The sequence below is a fragment of the Pithys albifrons genome, chromosome Z (assembly GCF_047495875.1).
Source record: "Pithys albifrons albifrons isolate INPA30051 chromosome Z, PitAlb_v1, whole genome shotgun sequence".
NCBI lineage: Eukaryota > Metazoa > Chordata > Aves > Passeriformes > Thamnophilidae > Pithys > Pithys albifrons.
Genome location: NC_092497.1, coordinates 4,664,013 through 4,682,556, shown reverse-complemented (window position 1 = coordinate 4,682,556; position 18,544 = coordinate 4,664,013). Strand labels below are relative to the sequence as shown.

The following is an 18,544-nucleotide window of genomic DNA, read 5'->3' as shown; positions in this document are numbered from 1 at the left end:
TGTTTGAATATGTCTCATGCTGTCACATTAAACTGCATATATCAAGCTTGACTAACTTATCCCTTGTTTATTCCCCTCTACTCAGGGTACTGTACCTTCCTCAGACTTTCCTGGGAGGCATAAAAACCTGGAAGGTATAAGAGCAGAACTTGCTTCTGAAGGTTGAGGCAGAGAAAGTCCTAAGTGTGTTAGCAATTTTCTTGTTCCTCATCACTGGATACTCACTCATTCCAGCAGCAGCCACACATTTTTCCTAATCTTCATGAAGTAGTCAGTGTACCTTTAGAAACTTATCTCGTTGCCTTTTAATCTCTCAAAATATTCAACTCTAGCAATACTTTGTCTTTCATAATCCAATCTGTTCACAGCCAAGAAATACTTCCCTACTTATTCTTGAGAGACTGTCCCTGTTTCATATTTCATTCTTCTCTGTATGCTTTCTTTTCCTATTAGCTTTTAATGTAACAACTTATCAAACAGAAAATACATAAACTCTGTTTTCTCTTCCTTATATTGACTTATCCATGTTTACCCTACTTTTCATAATGAGCAAGAGAAATCTTTTTATAAAGAGCAATATTTTTAATAAATTTTAAAATTAATACTGTTACCATGGAAATATAAATAAAACTTATATGTTGTTCCTTTTTTTTTCATCAGAGATCAGACTCCTTTCCAAATAAGATGGATATCTTAATGTCTCCAGAGGAGGAAACAAAGGCATTGATCAGCAAAGTCAGACTACATGTAGATACCTAGATCTCTATGAAGATCTAGGTAGTATTTAGGGGTTGATATGAAACAGAACAGTCTGGATTCCATGTTCTGCTCAGGACAAACCTCTATTGCTGACTGAAAGACTCTAGGAAAATGTAACACAAAATTCACTAAAGACAAGTATATTTCTTTACTGTTTCCCAAAAATATCCTCCTGAACAATGCTGGAGAAAGAACACTGGGCTAGAAAAGCTTTTATCCAACTCAGAATATAAGTTGTTTAAAAACAGTATCTTCCACATCACCATTTTACAGCAGCAGAACTCTAAGGTGAAGCCAGTTCTCCCAGTCTGCCATGTTACACAGTGCTAATAGATAGTCTTGTCAGTCCCCAGAGAATACAAGGGGGAGAAGAACAAAAAAGGAAAAAAAAGGGACAAGGCAATGAGTAGGTCAGCATATCTATCTCTTCTTTTTCATTGTGTGATAATGTGTTTAAGGAGTAAACATAATGCAATGCTTAGAAGTACAGTCCTTCTCCACATTTCTCAGAACTGTGGTGCTTAGAAATTTAAAGATGCGGCACCTTAGAAATAAAGGTGTCATGTTTTTCAAGCTACACACACATTCCACATATTTTGATGTCTGTTCATTTTTTTATTATCTTGGTTTGTATCTCTGGAAGAGGTCAGAGTCTCCCCAGGGAGGCCAGCCTCACAGTCTGAAGAATGTCACTTTCTATATCTTCTTGTCTTATGTTCTGCTTGACTTTAGAACCGGGAATCTGCTAACAGATGTTCTTAATCAAAACTGTCTCTGTGATTACCACAGGGGTCATTTTTATTATGAAGTGGGGTTATTTTACATTTATAGTGAACACTTGAGGGGTGTGATACATTCCTGAAAACAAGCAGGATATTGTTCATCTACAACAATGAACAAACAAGGGTAAAATGAAAAAAAAAAGGACACAATAAACTTAGAGAAGGGGAAAAAAAATCTTCAAATAGTGATAGAAGCAAAAGTAAAGACAATAAAAGAAATATGTAAAACTGCATTTTTCACTTAAAAATATCAGAACGTTTAATAAAAATAACATGAAAATTTCTTCTATCTCAGGAAATTTTTTGGCAATACAGTCAAATATTAATTTTTAAGATCAGATCCTTTTTAAAACCAAAGTACAACTTTCTTATACCTCTCTATAAGTAAATTCTCTTACACACACAAACATCACAGTTGACTTCATTGGGATTACCTGTCATACACCTGGCACTGCTTGTCATAAAATCTCCTTGTCCTAAAGTGTGCTTTTATTTTACCTCTTGAAACACATTTATCTAAGGAAAGTACTCTGGTGAGAAGTGCTGTGATAATTGCATGGTTTTCAGAAATTTTCTAGTTTTGTTTTTTATTTTTTTGGTAGGGTAGAGTGATCATAAAAGCAAGCAGGTTTGAAAAGATTATTTGTAATAGCAAGCAGCAAAAAATCTGCAACACTTAAGTTTCAAATAAGAAAACACTCAGAGAGAATGTGAGCTGAATATTAAATCTTATAACTGCTGCAACACCAGTACTAACCTAGATGCAGAGGATGGGTCTTTGTTTCATCTAGTTTCTGACTCTGAAGAGGTAGTCATCTATTCTACATTATAGAATTATGGATTTATTTAGTCTTCAAGTCCCTCTCAACAGTCAGTATAGAGAGATGATCAACTCCAGAGAATAATTCAACCCATCCTCAGCAAAGTGTTTAAAATATCAGGGGTGACTTTCATACCTCACTACCTCAACAGAGACTAAATGCCAATACCAGGCTTTGAGAACCACAGTATCCCAGTCATACCCTTCATACATTTAGATGATATATCTTCTCCTCCTCTTCACTTTAAACTTTTTATCTTCTAACAAGACTGTTTTATTTCCAATGGAGTTCAAAAAATCCAGAGAATGTAGCATCTAATCGGGGATTTTTCCCTCCACATCACTCGGCAGTGGGAAATGCTGCCCCTCAGCAAGTGTTAAGTAACACTAAGAGATGACAAAGATGCACTTTTTCTACCACAGAAGCCAAAGTTCCAAACCTGCTGCCTTTGCTCGCAGAATTCCAGCCTGCACCAGCTATAGGTTCCCAGCGATGACACAACAGAAAACAAGAAAGCACAGAACAATGTCTACATCACATTCTCTTATTTCCTCTCTCCAATTTCCAGCCATCCTTTGCAAACGGCAAAACCAAAAGGAGTTACCTAGCAAAAGATAGAGAAAAATTTGCAGCAGGTGGTACTCAGCCACCTGTGCCAGCCTCAACCATCTGCCACATCTCTGTGAGGAAGGATGGGAGCTAAGTAACAACTCAGACACAAACCAAAGAAAATGCAGGAGCTCTGGCTTAAATACTGGAGGACAGGGATTGATTCTTCTCTGCATCAAGTCTCTACACTGTTCTGGTTGTACATCAAATCCCTCTCTCATGACCCTTTTTGCCTGCTGTAGTAATGATCCAGGAGCAGTTCAAAATGCGATTAGTATAAATGAGAATTAGCCCATAAGCCTGAAGTGGAAGTGGATTATTATTACAATCAGTCCCTTGATTAATGATCAGTCAGTGTCTCACGCCTTATAATTGCAGGAAAGAATTCTTGCTTCTGTTATAAAACAGCAATATCCCTTTCCTTCTCTGAATTTGTACTGGGAACAAACTGCACGTCACTGATGATGGGAACAGAATGAAGAAAACAAAAAAGATGAAGTCTATGTTTCTAGCAGACTAATGTCTTTCTGAACTCAATCTGACAGTCTTCCAAGGCAATATTATGAACTCCACACTGTACAAAATCAGTAGGCTTTTTTTAACTCTGGGAATGAACATGTAAAAAAAGGTTCAGCATGCTTTGAAATTAATCTGTAATTTAGCAACAACCAGGAACTCCCTGTTTAAGCTAATTTATTTACCTGGAAAGGGAAATAGAAGGACAATATTCATAACAGGTCATCTTTGCTAGAAGGCATAGATATAATAATAGCCACTTTTGTGACAAATAGCAGCATTACATTTTAGCTGCTAATTTCCAGGGGTTTCCAGGTAAGCTCACTTAGATTTTGTTGTTTGTGGGGGTTTTTTTGGTGTTTTGTTTTGGTTTTGTTTGTTTGTTTGTTTGTTTTGTTTTTGGTTTGTTTTTTTTTACAGCAACCACCTCAAGACCTCATCTGTGGGCAAGAAGGTGGTCCAAGCTGGGTGAGTAAACTGAATGCATGGCAACTGCTTAAGAAACATGATTAGCCACTCACTGAGTATGAAATTCAAGTATAAATTTACATCCCTAATTTTCAGAAAATTTTGTCTGAAAACTTTCAAAACAGTTTCCCTCTCCTACTCTTCCTTACACTTTTGTTCTTCAGCATGAACCTTCTCACTCTAGAAACCAGTCTTCAGTCCAAGGGAGAAGATAATGTCACATTAATCCTCAGTTCAGCATCCTTTCTGAAGACAAGTACATTTGCATGGAAAGGCATGGGTTGAGCAGGCAAAATGCCAACTGCCCAATACAAAGTCAGAGCTACTTTCCCCCCCACCAAGAAGAGGGAGGAAAGGGAAAAAAACTACATTTATGATTAAACTAACTATATATATTTATATAGAAAAGAGAAAATTAAAACTACAATATAACAGATACTTACACAAGTTAGAAATAACAAGAAATAACTCCCAATTCCCCAGTCAAGAAGAGATTCTATTACACTATAAGCAACTCAAAAGACACTCAGCAAGAAAGAGAAAGAATAACAACAAAATGTTTCTACTTCCCCGAATTCAAACAAAATGCAAGTTGTGGCAGCAGCAGCAGGGCCCAGACAGCAGGGCAGCTGTAGCATGTGCTGTTTCTACTTTGGCCATGATGGAACTGACTAAACACCTCTCACTTCTGCACTCATATCTTAGGTTTGCGTCACTTGGTATGAAATATCTCCCTGGTTACTTAGGCGATACTTGTCTCTCCCAATCCACATAGACTCCTTGAGCCCGCTAATTTGAGGCTTAAGTAAAACTACTACAGAGATGGATTCTTCCCACTGGCTAATACATTTTTAAACTCTGACTACAGAAGAGACTTTATGAACAACTAAAGTTCTGAACATAAAGAACAAATCAATTTAAAAAAATTTGGTAATTTCTTGATATAAATCACGGCATTAAGTTAATTCATGATGACATGAGTCTGACCTTCATCCAAATGAGTCTGAGACTTTAGACTAGTATGTCTAAATTTTCAGCCTTTCTGCAAATCACAAATTTGTGAAGTCATCCTGTTTATTGATTTTAAATCATTATTAGATAAAAATATATTTTCATCATTAATGAAATCATGTTTCCCACAAGTGGGTTTATAGGTTCAAGTTCCCATTCTCTTCAGCTATGATATTACTTCCCATCATATCTGGTACTGCTCACAGTCACAGACCTTGCAGGATTAAGTCTCAGGTGAAGATATTCCTTCCCATCCTGAACACGGATCGATGACAATTTCATTGCGCCTTCACTAACTGCAGAGCATTTAATATGCACTCTCTATTCTGTGTTCCCCTGTCCTGCCTCATGGCTGGCTTATGTGGGAAGATTGAACTACACCAGTCTGATTTAAAAAAAAGGGGGGGGGGGGAGGGTGGAACAGATGAGAACAACTTCCAATAAAATAACTCAGTATTACAAAATGTAGCATCACACAGTGACCCTTCTTTTTTACTGAGAAACTACTAAACCTGCACTGGCACCCAGACCCTCCCTCCAAATACAACTTCTCTTCACTGAGATTCCTACAGTTCCCACTCTAATTGCCCCCCTGCCTCCAAGTAGTAATATATTTGCCAGTTTTCTGTTAATGTGCTTTTGTTAACTTTATTAGTCCTGGTCTTCCCAAGATGGCTAGTCATATGTAGTAATGAAAATGTACAGTCCATCACCTGGGAGCTGATATCTGTTTTTCATTCACCCCAAAATATGGATGGAATCACCATATCAGTTCTCCACAGTGGCAGTAAAAATGCCTTGGTGGTACACTCCCTAACCCAAATAACTGTCTTTTTCTTTCATATTAATGTTAATACTTTCTCTCTTAGGGATAAACACCTTAGTAATTTTCTCCTAAATGCAGGCACTGAAGCAATCTTCATTGTTAACTGCCTCTAAAACCCCCAAATGCATTTGCTTTATCATGCACCACATAATACTTTCCCCCTATTCTCATTGATATGCAAGAAAGAATAAAACCAGTTTTCACCTTTTATCACAAATGCATCATAAATGGTTAAAGGGAAAAAAAATAACAGCTTAGTAAGAACATTTTAGTAAACAGCAGAGATAGGGAGGGGAAAAAAAGAAAGGGGAAACAACCCACTAGTGAGAGGTAATGACTGCAGCTGTGAGCAAGGGCTTGCCAGAGATTCAGATATGCTCTTGTCAGCTTTTGTGCCCATCACAGATTTTCCACCTTTCTCAGTGAGGCTTGTGCGGCCTTGCAGAAGTAAACCAGGAGGTTGTGGAGTCAGACTTCTCATTGCTCTGATAAATGACTGCAAATGATATCTTGGCTCGCATATATGATGACTTCCATAACAAGTGTGCTTACCTTAAAAATTCCACCACATGGGTATTTCTCTCCCTGCCCCTGTGCCCTAATAATCTGCAGAGATATAATTTGAGCTAGGAATCTGAAAAGAAGGAGAAGGAAGAGGAAAACAATCTACAGAGTGGCTATTTTAGATTTTTGTAGCATTTAATCAATAGTTCGCTCTTTTCTGGAGCTGAAATTTAGCTTAGTGTTTACCTGAGGAAAGTATTCCCTGGAGACTACATAAATCACCACCAAAATGAATGCAAAAAACCTGTCTTATAGCTACATGGATTTTCAATTGCTTACAGTACTAAAATCCAACGTGGCTCCATCACACAAAAGGACTAAGTTGTCATGTTCCTGTGACTTCCAGCACAAAGGAAATCCTAAAGTTCTTTTTTCTTTCCTTTCCATTTGAACAGATATTTCTGTTTCATGCACCTGAAGGAACTAAAAGATAGCTGGAGAGGGACTTTGGACAAGGGTCTGCAGAGACACAATAAAAAGGAATGTCTTCAAACTGACTGAGTGCAGGGTTAGTTTGAATATTAGGAGGGTGGGGAGGCCCTGGTCCAGACACATTGTGGCTGCCCCATCCCTGGAAGTGTCCAAGGCCAGGCTGGGCAGGACTTGGAACATCCCGGTCTACTGGAAGGTATTCCCAAGGCATGGGGTTTACAGTCACTTTCAACCCAGAGCATTCTATGACTCTAGAATCCTGAAAAACAGAGTCACTTCTGAGACATGCCAAAGCTACTCATCTGCATGTCCAAAAATTAGTGGAGGCTGACTTCTTCAGCTTACTTTAAGGTGTTAGTCAGGCACCCCACTGATTTATTACACAGATGCAGTCAACATAGCTACTGCTAAGCTTTTTAGTTTCTTGCCGCTTTAAAAGAAAGGATTGTTCCCTGCCATGTTTTGTTTCACATCACCCCATAGCACTGATAACAACCTGGAACACCCCTGGCAACAACTTGTTCTCCTCATCTATTAGGTGCAAAACAAAAGCAGGCACAAAAATCTATGCAAGCTATGAAAGTTTCCTCCTATGGAAGTGAGAAAAATATATCCAAAATATAGCCTGTTGAGAAAAAAAAAAAACAAACACACACAACCAAAAAAAAAAAAAAAAAAAAAAAAAAACAAATCCAAAACCAACCAAACAAAAAAAGCCACCAGAAAATATTTTAGTTTTTTCACTATTTTATTGTGTTTCTACTTTGTTTCTCAGTTCCTCTTTGAAAAATCTGTATGGATGCAATAATATTTCTCAGATTATAAAGGATAAGTAACAACTAAAGGAGTTCAACAATTTCCCTGTATTGTCTCACTGGGGTTTTTGTTGAGTTTGTTTGTTTGGTTTTGATGTTGTTTGGTTGGTGTTGTACTTTGGAATTATTATGTAAATTCTCTCCCCTGCCACTAACTGCCCATGCCAGTAGTTAACAAAAAAAGTAGTTAATTGCTGATCACTTGGGTGGGGGCAGGTTTGTCTCTTTTGTTCTTGGGGACTACACACAGCTGGGAGTTGGGGGTGTGTGTGGGGTTGAGAAGCCGGCTCGCTGCTGCTGCCTGCCTCGGGACTGCTTCTGGCTGCTGGTGTTTTCTGCTTCTTGGACAAGGAACAGAGGGGGAAGAGACAGAGTTCATCTGAGAGCTCACCACTCGTCTGTCTCGCTGGAGAGGGACTGGAAACTCACTCCGCACCCAGCCGGGCTGTGACATTGACACTGCCTAAGTATAACTTTCCTCCCGGAGGAAAACCTGCTGGGTTTTGTTGGGTTTTTTTTCCTCTCTCTTGTGGTGTTGGGGAAGCGGTTTGCACTGGTCTGTTTACATATATATCAGTTAAGAACAGTTATCCTTCTTGTATTAAAATTCCTTTTCTTAAATATGATAAAGAGTGGTGTGATTATTGTGGAGAAGGCCCCCTCTCCGGCTTGTGGGTAAACATTTTGGTTTTTCCCCTCAAACCAAGACAGTTGGTTTAATTGTTTTTGGTTTTTTAATGTTTTCTTGCTAGTGATGGGTGTCTTTGTTTGGTTGGTTAGTTTTTTGTTTTGGGGTTTTGTCTTTTTCTGGTAGTGTTGAATTCCACTTCCAGGATCTGGGGCAAAACAACTGAAATTTTAGCTACAAAGACATCTTTTGGTTTTGGATTTTACCATTCCATCCCTGATACTGTGAAATAAAAATGACATTTTTAGAAAGCCTCTTCCAGCAATTTTTCTCATACAGTTTTACCATTTAAGGATTTGGATAATTCAGATAAGACTATGCAACTTTTTACTTCTGTTCCCTTTGTCTAGAGACACCACCATTCAATGTATTAGTTAAAGAAACCAGCATGTACAGAATAGCATAAAAGGCACTTTTTGAAAATTCTGGTTTTTTCCAACAACCTACATTTTCTGAGAAGCATTAACACTATGCTCTGAAAAAGATTCTTCTCTTGTTAATTTGGTCAGGTGAAAAAGCACCATGTGGCGCTGTAATATGTGCTTGTTTTCTCAGCATTCAAGCCAACATTTTAGTCCTGGAATTACCTTTATGATGTGAGGTTTGTGAAAACTGATAGAGCTAGAATACAGTTTTCTGTCCACTGGAGTCCCTGGTTTGAGCACAGCTGCTTGGTAACAAGTAGCTTTTGATAGTAAAACTCTGTGAAATTGAATTCCTAGTGAGAGTATTTAGGGCAGATATATATAAAGAAATCAGGACACATTTAGAGTATGTCCAGTGTCTGCTGGAACTTCAAAGTGCTTTAGTGACATTCAACAGTGGAAACAAAAAATACAGAATAGTTTCTAATGCTGGAACAAAATACAAATTTATGTTATCATAGTCTTGTGTAGGACCTGGATTAAACATCCCTATGGGATGTGTTTGTATAGGTGTTTTCCATCCATATTTATGGGATATTTTATATAGGTGTTTGGAACAAACTAAACCAACCAAACAAAACCCCCTAAAAACCAACTAAAACAAATTCAACAACAACAATAATAATAACAATAATAATAATAGTAGTATTAGTAATAATAACAACAATAATAATAATAATAATAAACGAAAACACAAAGAAAAACCCAACAACAACTGAAAAAGAAATACAGAGAAATATTACAAGGAAAAATTTGAAAATAATTAAAAATTTTGCTACTTTTATCAAAATTTACAATAACATTTTAAATGTTTTCACTTTATTTAAAAAAAAACAACCTGCAGAATCACTATGTATTTTTCTGGGTTTGGAAGTTACTAATTTAAGAAAGACAAAGAACAGTGAGAGAGAAGACATTTCAAAAGAAAACAAAAAGAAGGATTTCTTGAAAGAGAACAGAAAACACTGAAAAGTATTCCTCCACCTGCAATATGGAACTACTCCAATTGACTTTCCTTAAGTGGAATGGTAGAGAGGGGCAGGAAATCAGTATTTTCAGACGCAATCAATGCTGATGTTAACCCTAAATCCTTGCTTCTTGCAACATGTTATTGCCCCTGTTTGACAGAAAGATAAATGCAGACCTAGAAATACAAAGTGATCCACCTTTTATGTCATCATGATTCATTCACTGACAGGGATGAGAAAGGAAGTTGGGAATCTTGGTTACCAGTTGCCTGTTTTTTCTTCACTAATACATTCTCTTTTTTGACAGTGTATGCATAGATCTTTTCCTACTGAAACCAGAGAATATTTTGCCAATAATTAGAAGGAAACTAGTGCTAGGTCCACAATTTCATCTGTGATTTATTATAACTGTTGTTTAGTTGTTGGGGGGTTTTTTGTTTCTTTGTTTGATTTTTTTTTCACTCAGTGTCTGAGCCAAATAAGTGTTTCTTCAAAATCTGTCCATTGCCAAAGAAAATGACTGAGTCAAGGTAGAGATGTTAGTTCTTCCCAGAAGGTACAGAGCAATTTGTCTTGAGAATACATGAAATTTTCATTGCTACAGTTTGACTTTCTAAGTATGTCATCAACAGTCCACAGACTTACAACAAAAACTTACAAAGAAAACTAATGTTCTTCACTTAATACACTATGTTAATGGTTGCTGCTTACTTCACTACCTCTATGCTTTAAAAATAAAATGGATTTCATTTACGCACCACAGTACCTTGCAGAAAGTGCACTAAAATTATTTTCCCCTCATAAGAACATGCTGTAAAGGCCCATTAAGACATAATTACTGCCAAAAAGGCATTTTACATTTCCTTGAGATAAGCTGCAGTAGTGTACTTTGAAATTTAACTTCCATTGATTTGGGATTAGAGCAGCACGTTTAGATAATAAGGAGAAGGATCTCAGATAACAGCCAGAGTGAATCATTGGACTACAGTGCTTAGTCTGAAAAAGTGTGTTTATCTGAAGAGCTCTTGGGACTAATACAGTTCCCCTTCAAAGCTTGAAGCAGAGGGTAAGAATCATAGTCCTGTAGGTTGGCAGGATAAACATGTCCTGTGATTTGCTAGCAATTTGAGAGACGGATTCCAGTATAGAGTGCACAGTTGTTGTCAGGTTGAAAAGTGTCTGCCTGGAAATGAATTCATGCACACACAGATCCAGACAAAGGAAAATCTCCCTGAAATGGCATGCCATCACATTTTAAGGCCAATTTTTCAAGTCTCTGACTCACACCTGGGAAATATACTGGTGCACTAAATTTATCATAAAAAGACCACATTTTAGCAAACAAAAATTGGTGCAATAATCTTGAAATGTACTGTCTCACTGACAGGTACAGAAATCCATATTTCTGTGTATTTGCCTGCTTTGCGTCTGAAAACAATTTTGCCTTTTTTAATAGACTCATAGAATCATCTCAGATTGGTTTCCAGTGAAGGGAGCTATGCTGCTCTTTTATTGTTCAGCATGAGGGCTGAACAGAGAGATTGGGTAATGTGTCATACAGAGGAAAGCTGGAGCAAGAATAAAAGCTCCTGTGTCAGTCAACAGTTTATAAATACAGTAGGAGAGATAACTGCTGTGTGTGGTCCATAAGAAGCATACTTCTGGACTCCAGAAGTAGCAACATAATTTCAAGTTAGGAGGGAGGGTGAGAAAGCGTAAATGAATGAACAGAAGGTTTCTACAACTCTGTATGAAGGCTTTTTGTGTGCAGTTGGAGCTGCTGGGGGTTGTCACTCCCTGAGAATAATAGTGAAGGGAACTGAACACAGAATAAGGTCTGAGTGTCCTTTCATTTCCACCTATAAGTTTGCTGGAAATCAAAGAGTCTGTGTCAGTTTAAATCAAATATTGTAAAAGGAGACTAGTTTTACCAAACATTGGATTAGAAAAGGGAAATTCCAGAACTGACTCCAGCAACACCACTTCCAAACTCAATGGACAGAGGTACATGGTGAATTTCAAGATAAAGTTACTCAAAAAGTGTGTCATTGATATGGATGAACAAGGAAGTTCAAGCTAACTTTATAGATAATCATTTGCATTTGCTTGTTTCCATTAAGTTCTTCCTATATACTCCACATGCCATACTGTCGCTAGCCTTGAGAGTTTTGAGAGTTAAAGCTAAAAAATTAATATCCTCAATTTTGTAAATGTGATCTCAACCTCACATTCACTCTTTGTTCCATTTTATTTGCTTTTTTTATTTGTTTGTTTTGTTTTAGTTAAAATGTAGATGATTACTTCTAGCTGAAAAGCCAAAGGCATCACTCAGAGCTAAGGAAAGGAATTATTTATAGCTTCTTCTACACTCATTTGTGCCACTGAAAAATAAAACTAACAGCAATTTTTTGTCATTTTCTGCTGCACAATAGGTTTTCAAGCTTTTTGGTAGGAACTGCCCGAGTAAGGTCTGTTTATAACAATACAGCTACAAGGAGCTGGAACACCAATACCAGCTCTTGAAATTCTCTGAGGGAAACATAACCTTATTCTGCCTGAAGTTGATTGTGGTGAGCAAAGACAGGCTACCCAGCTGGCAGGTGTTTAGAAGGTGGTGAAAGCAGGTGTAGTGAGTTCAGTGAAGATTAACTACTTACACTAGCTCTAACTTTCATTAAGAAAATGCCTCTTTTTGTACCTTCAGTGGGAAAACATTGGAAGAGCACAAAAGAACACAGGATGATGTATAAAATATGGATCCAGAGTTCATGGAACATCAGTTTGCTTCCTGAGTTGATTGTCTTTATTAGTGTTTATGTACATGCATGAGAAGATAAAGATCAATAACTAGATTAACCATACTAAGAGTTTGTTAATGTTTCTGATTATCACTTTGTTTGAATGTTTTTTTAACTTCTGAAAGTTGAGAACCATAAATGTATTCCTGAAGCACCATCTGTGTTTTTAGTGCTTCAAACTATATCTACCAGTTAAAGTATCAGAGATTTTTATCCAGTGTCACGTATGAAATCACATGTGGATTTTTAGCTCTACATTGATAATAAAGAAATATATGAATTATTAGTAATTAATTTGGTCAGTGTTGAAATGTTCAATTAGGAACAGCAGGGAAATAAGAAAATATTTGTTGAAACATATCCTCGAGCACAACAGCAAAATACGTTAACTTCAGTTTGTTTCTCTATTGACTCCTTGTGTTTCCCAACTAGGGATGAATTACAATTTTAGCTCCTTGATCTGCTGAAGTGATTAAAGTCATTTTTCAAAGTTGATGATGAAGTATTTATGACTGCGAGGATGCCCAGAGAAATGAGATTTCCACTACATGATTTAGAAGCTTTAACACCATCTCCAATTTAACGTGAAACAGAGGTAAAAAAAACCCAGCAAGGTACCATCAGAACACACACCATCCTCATGACTGGGTGCTTCAGATTTTTATCCTGAGTCAACAAAGTCAGAGCAGAATTTCAGTGTGAGCTTCAGTGAGAGCAACATTAAGTCCCCTGTGAAGAAAGAGCCCTCTGTGAAGAAAGAGCCTATTTCAGCTGTTGACTTCAATGGGAGTTGGATTAGGTCTTGATTTATTCTGGAGCTGGGTAGTAGAGAGGTAACAAATCCCAAGATATCTGCAAAGACAAGCAGCTAAATCCAGGGCACTTAGAATGGACAGCCCCTGAAAAATAGCAGGGGTGGAAAGTGGGAAGAGCTTCCTAGCACAGTGACACTGGGAATGGTTTCAGTGATGACAGCCTGCACTGGAACAACAGGCAAATTTAAAACAGATTTTCTCATATTAATTCAACTTGATAGAATCAATCAAACTGAAGTGCAATAGCCAAGCCCAGGCAATACAATGGTCTGTGATGATTTACCTGCAGAGTGTGGTGCTTCTACCACAGGTCTTGGCTTGCTATGAAACAGAATGGCTGAGGAAACAGGGATGGTTTGTATTGGATATCATGAAAAATTTATTTACTGAAAGGGTTGTCAATCATTGGCACAGGCTTCTCAGGATAGTGATGGAGTCACCATCCCTAGATGAATTTAAAAGACATGTGGATGTGGCACTGGGGAAAATGATTTAGTGCTGGGCTTAGCAGTGCTGGGAAATGGTTGGACTTGATGTTAAAGATCTTCTCCAACTTTAAAAATTATATGATTCTCTGAAATATCTGCACAACATTTTATTACTCGGTCATTAAATGCCATGAACCAATACTATTATGGATGTTTTGGTTCCTTCTAGAAACAAATCTTAAAACTCTCCAGTTTCTCCCCTTCTATTTTTCTCACCAGCTTTCACTGACTGCATTATTCTGATTTTGTTTCTTTCCTGACATATAGGATCATTTATTATCATATACCTGCATAGGTAGAAGAAATTCTTGTATTTAACTTCTCCTTCATTACTGTACGTGAAACTTAATTCCTTGACTGATGTTCACACGTGCACATACACACTGTCAGAGAAAACTCAGAATCCCAGGATCCCTTGGGTTGGATGGGACCTTAAAGATATTCTCATACCACCATGGGCAGGGACACCTTCCACTAGACTTGATTATCAAAACCCCATCCAACCTGGACTTGGACATTTCCAGGGATGGGGCAGCCACAGCTTCTCTGGGCAACCTGTATATATACATCATGTGACACTTTTGATATTCTTTTCCTTCTGGGTCAGCATTTGATATTTAAATGTAATGTGGGTGGGAGAAGAAGTGTAACAAGATAATTATTCTACAAGTAGACCAGAAAATTCCTGAAGTATATATAGAAAAGCAGGAATGAGAAAGATGTAAGACGAATCAATGACAGCATTTATTCTTTCCATTATTGTGATGTTCCTACATACAGCTTTTTGTCTATTCCTCATTTAAATTTGTCTGTCTCTTCTGGTAAGATTTGGAAGTTAAACTATGCTATACTGCATCATTCCTTTAATCTTCTCCTTTGTTAATTCCTCTTTGTTATTCTGCCATGGATACCTTTGTATTTGAATAGCGAACCTTGTTTCTAGCTCTGTGACCCATAAATCTGAGGTTAGAATCTTTGAGTTGATCTCTGATTGAATATTTCACATTGGAAAACTACTCACCTGTCCAGCAGTGTCTAGAATGTCCAAATAGGCTGGTTCATCATCAATTCGGACTTGAGTTTTATAGGCATCCTCTGAAAAACACAGTGCCATTTGGTTAAGCATCTAAGTGGCACAGAGAAGAGAAAATTAAATAGCTTTGCTAGGTTGGAATAGGCTTTTCAAAAGCTCTCTAGTCTTACCTAACTTTGCTTTATTTCAAGTCAAAAAGTCCCTTTTTGAAATTCTACCATCACTACAAAGTATTAGCAAAATAGAATCCTTTCTGCCACTCTACCCTAAAATTTAAAAATTACATTTCCCTTTTTTTAAAGGGGTAGCATGAACAACAGGTGTTAAGTCCCAAAGATTCAGAGGTGCTGTGTTGGTGCTATGTAACAGAGTGGTTTTTGCTTACCACAATGACCCTAGCACATATTTTCATTTTTAAAATTGTCTAAATTATTAGGATAGACTCCTTATATCTGAAGGGGACTGCTGTCCCAGGTATGTCAGAGCAATTATTTAAACTTTTATATATCTCCAGAGAGGCTGAGAATAGATTTTTCTAAAATAAAATCTGCAGTCCATGTCCTCACACTTATCAGAGCTGGGGGTGGAGGGAAAACTGTGCTCCACAGACTGTTTCATTAGCTTATGATTTTGACAACCTAAATTTAGAAGAACAACAAACAAAAGGTGAATTCCTATTTGAACAAACCGTTTTCCTCACATTTCAATTTCATTCCTCTCTCAACATTTGTATTTTCTTCGTAAGATTAAAAAGAGCTTAGATTCGCGTCCATGTTTATACTTGAAATAGTCTTGGAAATTATCTGTGTTGTTTAATTAAACAATAATGCAGAGGAGCCTGAGTGGGTTTTGTGACTCAAATTATACCTTGGCTGTTCACTGAGGCATGAAGACAAGTGCCTTTGATGTATCTGAGAAGTGTCATTAATCACCATGAGCATGTGACTGAGCCTGTCCTAAGAGTCGATCCTGCTGGACACCCTCAGGATTAGGCTCTCAATAAATACTAAAATAATTTAGGGGTTATATTATGAGATTATATGACAGGTAGTTGGAATTCTCAGGCCATTTCAGTTTGTGCCATAATATGTATCATACAGCACTTTATAAAACCACACAAAAACCTGCTTTCTATCTGCACAAGAGAAAAACTAAAGCATTTGGATGCTAATTATTCTGGATGACCTTAACTCAGGACCACTTCTATGCAACCAGAGGATTGCTGTCTTTAATGACATTATCACACACAATATTTTCCATTACTCTCCTCTTTAGTTTAGGTCTCAGCTCAGCAAATTAATAGGCACAAGCCCTGCTTTAAAAAAATGCCTAACTCACCTGATATTAGGATGGCCCAGAGGCTTAATTAATTATATGATACATTTCCTTGCTGAGAAAGTCAGACCACTGCAACCAACAGATGTTTTGGTTAATAGATCTTTTTGTAGGGATGGCTGAACAAGAAATTCTGTGCCAAAGAGGGACCATATAGAAGGAACCGGGCTACTTGCAGTTTAAGTAATCTATTATCACATGATAATGACATCTGCAGTAGATTTATCTTCCTTCTTTTTTTTTTTTATTAACTAAAAATGGTAAACAAAATATGAAAATACATAAAATCAACCATAGCATTTCCTTCATATTGACTCTATTAATACTCTCAAGTACTATTAATATAATTCCATGCAGCTGGATGCCCCTTTGCATTACTTTATTGCATACATAATTAGCATGTGACTTGCATAAATTTAGCTTGCACTCTTAGCTCTGCAGCTGGATTCTCTGAAGCCAAAGGTCCTACTTCTCCACTTAGACCAATATGAATTTTAATATAGCAGCTTTAAAACAGTTAACACTGAGAGAAATTTACCTACTTACATTCAACCTGGATAAAAATGAAGGTAGATAGATCCTATTTTATTTGCTAAGGAAATGAATTAGGAATTCAGTTAGTTAGGACTAAAAGACCCACTGGCCTCTAAGTATACGTCACAGCTTTCAGTAAATAAATCCAAGATATCTACGCCGCTGAGCTACTCCAGGTGTATCCCCATATCACATCACTGTCATCAGCAAAGTTTCAACTGTTAAAAGCTGGAGTCAGACCATATTTATAACCCTTTTATATTGCAAGGATGGCACTGAATGCACAAATACATTTTGTCATTTTCATTTATTTTCTTTTCCCAAACTACTGACCTTAAAACATTTCACAAAGAAGTGCCAGAATCACTGTCCCATTTTCATTATTGATATATGCTAATGTCTTCAATTGGTGATAGAGAAACATGTTCTGTTGAGCATTGACCAAGTACATGAATCTAAATAGTTTTCTAGGCAAATGAATTTGGAAAATGCTTTTCACTTATACAGTTTGCTTTTGTCCCAAGAAATGAAGAGATAAAACAGGAAGAAGATATGAGTTTCCTTTATAACATTCTCTCTCTGGATATGTGCAAAATGTAGGATAATACAGATAATATAGAAAAGTTTAAAAATGTCCTCACTTGGGGTATGGTAAATGGGGGTATACCCATGCATTTGAATGGAAAGTAGATGGGAGTTTTAATCCTTAAGGTACATATTTAAGAGGAAGTTCTAAAGCCCACACTTACAAGGAAATCATTATCTTGAAAAAACACCCTTATACCAAAGATCAGATGGTAGCAGTCACTTATGAGCTAAGGCCTTGTTAAGGCTCAAACACAACCACTCTTTTGAAAGTTCTATCTTTCTATTTATCCTGTGGATTCACACATCTTCTGGGTTATAGGAAAATGCATTCCTTCTAAGGCAGGACTATGCATAAATTCAAAACCATGTGTCCCATATCATGTCATGTGGTCCAAGAAGACAAACCAAGAATGGAAGAGTACCATCTAGTCCTGCTCTACAATTAGTACTTTTAAACAGGGACTTTATCTCAGAAAGTAACACAGATAGAGGTTCAGTTCTCTTTACTGTCTTTTATACAGGCAAACATTTTTATTCAGACTACAGTGCAGAGGTTAACCTGAAAAGAAACTACCTCCCAGAGATCCAGAGTTGGATGTGTCTGTATGTTGAACCAGTTAACATGTTTTTCGTTTATTGGTAGTGTGATAGTTTTGATCCAGGCCTTCCCTAGTCACCAGGTGTAACTAGGGAAAGGCCCATCTCTCAGGTATTCCCCACTTGTTTTTTCCCTCTCACGTGACAAGGGAGTATATCAGAGAGGGAAATAGGAAGTTGCAGCTCTTCTTCTTCTAGTGAGGGACTGGTGCAGGGCATTTGCTGTCTCGGTCCCTTGTCGGAGCCTTGCAGGAGCTCAAAGACAGGGGAGCGTGAGAGGAGCTGGTCTTCTTCGAAGGGTTGTTGGTAGGAGTGTGCTGTACTGGTTTGCTAGGGGGGTGGATGAGGGTCTCTGTGTGTACCTATTTGTTCTATTTTGTCCCTTTCTTGCCCCTGTTTCTTCCCTTCCCTTTTCCTTTTCTCCTGGCAGTTTTCCTGTGTTAAACACAAACCCTGGGTATCTTTGCATTTTTCCCACAGAATTTCAGAAGGAAATATCATGTGGATAATCTTTTTATTCCAGACAGCATCATACATGTTAGAGTCACAGTAAGGAAAAAGAAGTCCTGAAACCTTGTTGTAAACTGCAGGAACATGCTGTCTGCTTTTGGACAGTTCAGTGAAGATGTTCCACTGAAATACCATGGAGCATATATATATATATATATATAT

At 37.4% G+C, this 18,544-nt stretch overlaps 1 protein-coding gene across 1 annotated transcript in view; it reads right to left on the bottom strand.

The window, feature by feature from the left end:
* The window catches only part of RIT2 (Ras like without CAAX 2), a 191,244-nt gene that overhangs the window by 108,425 nt on the left and 64,275 nt on the right, over positions 1–18,544 (bottom strand). Inside the window, exon 3 of the mRNA XM_071580582.1 lies at positions 14,807–14,880. Coding sequence (XP_071436683.1) covers positions 14,807–14,880 — 74 coding nt within the window. The remainder of the gene's footprint in view (positions 1–14,806; positions 14,881–18,544) is intronic.